The 7,790-nt window shown below is 31.0% G+C and overlaps 1 protein-coding gene across 1 annotated transcript; it reads right to left on the reverse strand.

The window, feature by feature from the left end:
- Window positions 1-4,036: 4,036 nt before the first annotated feature.
- Window positions 4,037-5,911, reverse strand: LOC131622775 (transcription factor MYB102-like). Its single transcript, XM_058893815.1, has 3 exons — window positions 5,651-5,911; window positions 5,354-5,483; window positions 4,037-5,161 (listed from the first exon to the last, which is right to left on the reverse strand). Exons 1-3 carry the CDS (start codon window positions 5,784-5,786, stop codon window positions 4,291-4,293), a joined length of 1,137 nt encoding a protein of 378 aa, XP_058749798.1. The 5' UTR covers window positions 5,787-5,911; the 3' UTR covers window positions 4,037-4,290.
- Window positions 5,912-7,790: the final 1,879 nt, after the last annotated feature.

The raw sequence follows: 7,790 nt of genomic DNA on the forward strand, positions 1-7,790 counted from the left end.
AACCGCGCGGTTCGGTTTGGTTTGCGGTTTGTATTTCACAAAACCGAACCAAACCGAACCAAACCGCATGTTTAACTTAAGTTTTGAATATTAATAGTTAATTTATTATCTTTCCAAATCTAATTGCATAAAGCCACACCTCACATTTTGAATTTTAATAATTAATTTATTAACTTAAGTTTTGGCATAATCAACTTAGTTTTTGTATTTTATTGAGCTACATATATATGTAATTGTCTACTGTCTCATATATGTATTTCATTTATAATATATTTTTAGTTCTCTACTGTTCTTATGATATAATTTCTTTTGTATGGTATAATATCATATATTATATTGGCATTGAATTCTTTCTTTTTTTTCTTTTATTTCAGTACATTTTTATTTTATAGTGTAAACCGCAATCAACCGAACCGATCCTAACCGCATTGGTTTGGTTTGGTTTGGATTGGATGACTTATTAAAAATCAACCGAACCAAACCGAACCGCATGCATTTTTATCTCGCGGTTAGGATGACTTTTATGCTCAAAACCGAACCAAACCGCACCGCGAACACCCCTAGCTGGAAGCCTGGAACACATACAAATATTAGTTCCCCGGTTCAAAGTAGATAAGATTTTCTCAATGTCAACCGGTTTAAAAACCTATGAACCGGGTCCACTCCTTCATTATTGAACCCACGTATACCAAATGGTGATGCATTTAACAGTGTGTTTAACAACCAATCATTAACTGCTACGTGCATGAGAAAATGAACAAATAAAAAAACACAGGAAACACGCAAGATTTTTGTGATGAATTATGTGGTGTTTCTAACACAGAAACGACACGTATCCCAAGATGTCTTATTCACTGGTCAATTAGTCAAAGGCCTCTTCCACTCCAATACCCATCCATGCAAATCATACTAGTACTCTACTACTTTATCCTTTGTATGTTTTTATCTTTATGTATTTAATGTTGGAGAAAAAAAGACACTTGTTTCATTACAGGTGTCCTTGATATATATATATATATATATATATATATATATATATATATATATATATATATATATATATATATATATATATATATATATATATATATATATATATATATATATATATATATATATATATATATATATATTTATTGAACAAGTGAAGTAATAGAATGTCCACTTTTTTCAAAATTTGATTGAATTAGTTTACCATATTGTAAATATATAGATGGTTAAGCAAACTTAAGAATGAGGCAACTTTGATAGTTATAACCTTCATAATAGAAAAATGGATGGTTAGTCATGACAATTGAAACTTTCATTAACAAGTCTAATTGTTTTAAATTTAGGTTTCATCATTTACATCTAGCACCCATAGCTTATGTGTGAAAGATTGTGAACTTGGAATTTGGTTTAAAATTTGAAAACAATGGAGATGGAGATATGTCTATTGAGAATATTAGATGATTGTCTAGTTGATGGTATATGCACGATTTTGAGTGATTTGACTTCAATCTTTTCTTAGATAAAGTAAAGGTTCAATTTAAAATATTTGGAGTTAGAGGGTAGAATAGGATTGTAAGTAAGTCAGATAATACTTATATTGTCATAATGGATGATAGGTGGATGAGAGGTTTTGAGTTTAAGTTCATGTAAAAGAGATTAAGTTAATTAATAGCATTTTTTTGGGGCCAAATAGTCAAATGACTGAATTTCATCATTTAAAGGTGAATAAGTTAGATGCCGCAAGTTTGAACTCGTGCGCGTGCATATGATGTCCCTCCGCAACTACTAACTAAGTTGTCTTAACGGGACGAGGTAATAAGTTTTTTTAATGAGACAATTGCAAAACTTCAATATTTGACTTCAATACTTGATCTAGATACCACAAGCTGTTTCTAAGAAGAGCAAAAGACAAATGTGTTGTTCAAGTAAACACAATAACATCTGGTAGATCTCCTATCATCTGGATCTAACCCCTATCATGCGACATAAATTTTTGAGATATTGAGGTTATTTTATAAAGTAATGGTTAATGCATAGGTTCATGTAACTTTGGGGTATCTAAGAATATGTTTGACATCTTTCCAATGACGCTCTTTTGGTGAGGTAGTGAATCGAGACACCTTGTTGACAATAAAAGCCAATTCAGACCTAGTTAAGATGACATACTAAGCGTCTCCCATAATTGATCTATAAAGAGATGAATAATCAAAATCTAGAATATCATGCAAAGAATTTTTTTTTTTTTTGTATTTGAGGTCATATATGTAGGCATAAGGATGACATTAGCATATGACTTTGTGAAAATAGTCATTGATATATTTGGTTTGAGTTATGAATAGAGAGTTTTTGAACTTGAATGTCAATAAAGTAGTGAAGATCACCTAGGTCTTTCTAGATTAAATGTTTGTGAAGGCAATGGATGAAATTGTTTATGAATGGAGATAAATTACCATAATGATAACATCATCAACATAGAGAATAATTTATAACATAATGGTTGAAGTGATTTAAGTAAAGAGAGAGATCCCGCTTTTTGTGGAGTGAAAATCTTATTGTGTGAAAAAGATGTGTAGCTTTTGAAACCAATCTCTTAGAGCATGTCTTAGGCCGTAAAGGGATTTTCGAAGTTTGCAAATTGTAGTTCCTATGGACACTGGGATGAATCTTGGAGGTGGTGTCATGTAAATGAATGGGTTAATAGGTATTTTCCCCCGTGTCATATGGATTAATTTTGAAATTTTCTCATGTAAAAAATATCATAACACCAGGACTTACACACAATCAATCATAATTTTTTTATTAGTTAAATAATAAAAATAAAATTGTCTTTCTCCTTTATTATCACACCCACATCCATGTTGTCAATTAAAAAACAAAATTAATTTTTAAATAAATTTAAATTTTCTCTTTCCTTATTGGTTGTTCCTAAATATATGGATTTAGGTTCGTTACCATGCAAGTATTTCATATTTAGAAAGACATGTTTGATGTCTATTTATTTGATTGACTAGTTTTGGGAAAGAGCAATGGTAAGAATGATATGAGAGGCCATAGGTTCAATGATAAGGCTAAAGGTTTTTTAAAAGTTCAATCATTTTTGTTGATGATAGCCTTTAACCACGAGTTTAACTTTGTATTTAGATTTTTTTTTAAAATTTAATTTGAACCGTGTTTGAATGGACTCTTTTATTTAATTTGAAATTTTTTTAACTTAAATTTTGAAACCATTAAAATAGGTTGTATAATTCTTATTTTTATTTTAGCTCTATGTCACCACCGGTTGTCTCCGACCACTAATTTGACTATCGAAGACCTTCATTTGTCATCATTCTGACAACCACCTATCACTATTTCATCTAAATGTGATTACCATTTTAACCATCATCAACTACCAATATGACCATCATTATGACCATCACCATTAGCCATCACCATTAGCCACTCAGACCATTACTCGAACCACCATGATCTTCACTTCATCTTCTTGTGATCATCAATTTGACAACCATTGACTACTAGGGGTGGAAAACGAATCCTCCTTCTCTGACCCGTTTTATCAACAATTTTTGGCGGAGTGGACTAAATTTTCAGCTCTGCACCCTTTATTATATCCGCTCTATCTCATTCTATTTTTTGTGGGTTTTAGCATTGCAAACATGAGTTTTTGCCATTTTTAGGCTTTAGGAGTTTCCAATGGAGCCACCCCGCCTTGTTTTTTGTGGGGCTAGTATCAATTTTAGGCATTCTCTCTACTATATGTTAGCCCCACCCGCTCTTTTATTTTGTAGACTCTTGTTGAACGAGTCTAAACTAAACGGAATGGACTTGCCCATTTGTCACCCTACTAACTATTACTATAACAATCACTTCAACCACCGCGAACCACCATTGTCTAGCTGTTCATACACTTTTAATCACAAATCCTATTAATATCAAGTATCACTACTAAATTATCACTACTAATTTATTTTTAAAAAATCAAGATCAGTTAGACATCAATTATCAAATTTAATATACTTATACCTTCCATAACACTATGTAAAAATAAAAAAATCAAATTAAATCAATTCAAGCAAAGAGATTAGTATACTTTAAGAATGGAGGTAGATAATAAAAAAAATTCCATTAGAATCTCAAGATTTCTAATAAAGGCAAATCTCAAGCAAGAAATTTAAACTTTATAAACCAATAATAAAATAAACAGAATGTTACAAATTTCATGCACCATAGAAGGATTCATAGATATATGATATATCCCAGCAAAAACAAAGGGTGAAATAATCAACACCATTTGGTTGATTACATGAACTCATTGGAATCTAAAATATGCAAAGGAATTTCAAATTTCATTCTGTTATTACAACTATCATAGCTTTCTTTCTCATCTTCTGTATTGCTGCTCCCAATAATACCGGTCGAGTTCGAGTTCATCGGCGTTGGACTTGAAGATGGTGTTGATAGAATTTGGTTTGAAGTTTGATGAATCATAAGATTTTGATTATGATTATAATCAGAACCATAGTATTGATTATAGCTTGATAATTGATGGGTATAATCAATTTCCTCTTTAAAAGTACTTAAACCAAATCCATTATTTTCTAGCCAATCAATATCAGGAACAGAATCTTGATTGTTGTAAGAGTTATGGTCGGTGAAATTTGATGGATATGTGTTCACATTTGGATCAAACAAATGTGAATGATTGTGAAATGAAGATGAGACATTAGTACAAACATTTGAATTAGTACTAGGTACTTGTTGGATTTGGTCTTGGAATTGGACAAAATGTGAAGGTGGAAATTGGTTTTGTGTTTGGGGATTACAAGGTTGATTATTACTATAATCCTCTTGTTGTTGATGTTGTTGTTGGTGTTGGTGTGATGAGGTGTTGAAGAGTGATGAAGCAAGTTTGAGAAGCTCAGGGTTCATCAATGGTTGTTGTTGTTGTTGCATGGTAAGGAGTGTTTGGAAGTTGTTGATTTGTGATGATGATGATGAACCATAGAGAGATGAACATAGAATTGAAGAGAGGTCTAGTAAATCGAGTCGTGGACTATGTGTTACCGGATCGATTCCCATTCTCAAAAGCCGTTTTCGAATGTGCGTGTTCCAGTAGTTCTTTATTTCGTTGTCTGTTCTTCCTGGTAGTCGAGATGCAATTGTAGACCACCTATGAAAAGTCGAGATAGTTAGTTCAACCATGTCTGACATATGTATAAATATTTAGCATGAACGGAAGGTTCAACTATCTCTAACATCTATATAGATATTTAATACGAATACAAAGTTTAACCATCTCCGATAAATATCTGTATATAGAACAAATATTATATAAAAATTATATTTAAAAAAGAGGTTTTACTTGTTTCCGAGAATACTGTGAAGTTGAATTATTGTCTCTTCCTCTTCAAATGAAAATCGACCACGTTTTATATCCGGTCGAAGATAATTTGTCCAACGAAGACGACAACTTTTACCACATCGTTGCAAACCTATTATTCAATAAAAATACAAAAAGTAACCAATTAGTACATGTATCAAAGAAATTATAAGAGAAGAATCATATCTAGGGTCCTGGCTCCGCCACTGATCAGATATACTATTTTCTTCGATTTTCTTATAAGAGACATTTGTGTCAATAAAGTTGATGTATACATACCAGCATTTTTTGGGAGTGTTCTCCAATTGCCATAACCATGTTTCTGAATGTAATCAATGAGTTTTTCATCCTCCTCAGTAGTCCATGGTCCTTTCTTGAGACCATGATTTTTATCACAACAAGGTGTTCTTCCCATATTAAAGTTGCTTAATTACTCTTCTAGTTGCTCAAATTATAGTTTGGTTGTAGGAGAAGAGAGAAAGGTGAGGATGAAGAAGAAAATAATGAATGTAGGGTCCTGGTTGAGAGATGGTAATGGTATAAATAGGAAAAATGGATAGTGAAAAGTGTAAGGATTAGAAGTCAAATAGATTCGGTGCCGTCCCCTGCAATCTTTGTTTGACCAAGCTTATACGTGTCTAGCTATTTTCATCTTTGCATGTCTACATTGCTGTATAATACGGCTACCTACTGTGCATTAATCTCTTCTTCACTATTTTTTTATTGAAAAAATTACGACTAATTAAAATATTAGTGAAAATCTTTTTGTTGGGTTTAAAGACGTTTAGGGAAATTGGTGAGCACTAAGTTATCAGGTGACAAACAAACATATCGGTCTCGTTTAATTGTATCTAACAAAAGTACTTCACTATTTTAATATTAGTGAAAATCTTTTTGTTGGGTTTAAAGAAGTTTAGGGAAATTGGTGAGCACTAAGTTATCAGGTGACAAACAAACATATCGGTCTCGTTTAATTGTATCTAACAAAAGTACTTCACTATTTTAATATTAGTGAAAATTTTTTTGTTGGGTTTAAAGAAGTTTAGGGAAATTGGTGACAAACAAACATATCGATCTCGTTTAATTGTGTCTAACAAAAGTACTAAAAAAAATGGTGGTGTTAAAATTTTGAACGTTCCGCAAAATAATAAGGACGGAGTTGAGTGTATTTCTAAATACTACATATTTTAAGTTTAAAACTATGTTAATGTTGACGTCAGTAAAATAGGAGAAAAAATGGAACAAGATAAAATCGATACATTAGAGGGTTTGGATTTAAAATTTTAACCCATCATATTAAAAAAGTGTTGACAAAACAAACATGTCTGATAGATGTGACCCATTTTGTCATCACTATTTATCATATTATAAAGAGGTGATTTTCAAAAAAGTCACTTCAACTGTTAAATTTGATTAGTGAACCGAAAATGTTGGACACATAAATCTAGAATCGAATCAAATGACAAATAAATCAAATCAAAATTGAAAAGGAAAAATCTTATAACCAAGTTTATTTTTTTTGGTAAAATAACTCTGAAAAAAAATAACAGTTCAGTTTTTAACAATTGATTTGATTTGAAAAAAATATCTTTTAACGATTTGGTACAGCTTAAAACTCCAAATCAAATAAATTTTTGTTTTGATTTAATTCGTTTTTAAATAAATCAAAAGAGTTCAATTCAATTTGGGTGATTTTTTCAATTCAATTTTTGATCTTAATTGTACCATATAACTCTATCAACACAATTTATTGTTTAAAAAGGTACTTACTTGACACCAAGAATTAAATCCAATACATTTTAGTTTAGTCAATTTCTTATTAAATGAATCAATCTTCTTCATTGAATTAATGAAAGCTTCTAACTCAATCTAAACCTAATTTTTTCAATTAATTTCATAAATTGAAGTCATTATCCAAAAAAACTTATCAAAATAATCAAGAGATTAATTAATTAAGGCATCATTTTCTTTGGAGTGTGACCCCTAACTTTATGGATTCATATTAGCTGTATGAAATGAAAATGCCACGTACCCTCTCTAGTTCTTTCCAATGCCTTGTTAATAAGGTATGTATATGTGGCGTTCATTATTTTCTTCTTTATTAATGCAATGCATGGGAGTGAGTGACTTTGATCTATCTGTTTTTTTTTTCTTCCTTTTGCTAAAGCCTTTATGTTGGTTTGCTAGCTACTCATGACCTCACTACATTGTATTAACTGTTTAATTTATTGACCAATCAATCTCTTATCTTGCTCCAATCATGCAGCATTGCATGTGATAAGTACTGCTGCTATACTTCCATAAGAGTTGGATATAAAATACTTTTGGTTTTTAAAGTAAGTTGTAAAATTGATTATTTAAAAGTTTGACGATGCTGGCCAATTTTTTTCAGCATCACCAAACTTTTGTAACTCGTTAT

This window comes from Vicia villosa, unplaced genomic scaffold, assembly GCF_029867415.1.
Source record: "Vicia villosa cultivar HV-30 ecotype Madison, WI unplaced genomic scaffold, Vvil1.0 ctg.000044F_1_1, whole genome shotgun sequence".
In the NCBI taxonomy this organism is placed as follows: domain Eukaryota; kingdom Viridiplantae; phylum Streptophyta; class Magnoliopsida; order Fabales; family Fabaceae; genus Vicia; species Vicia villosa.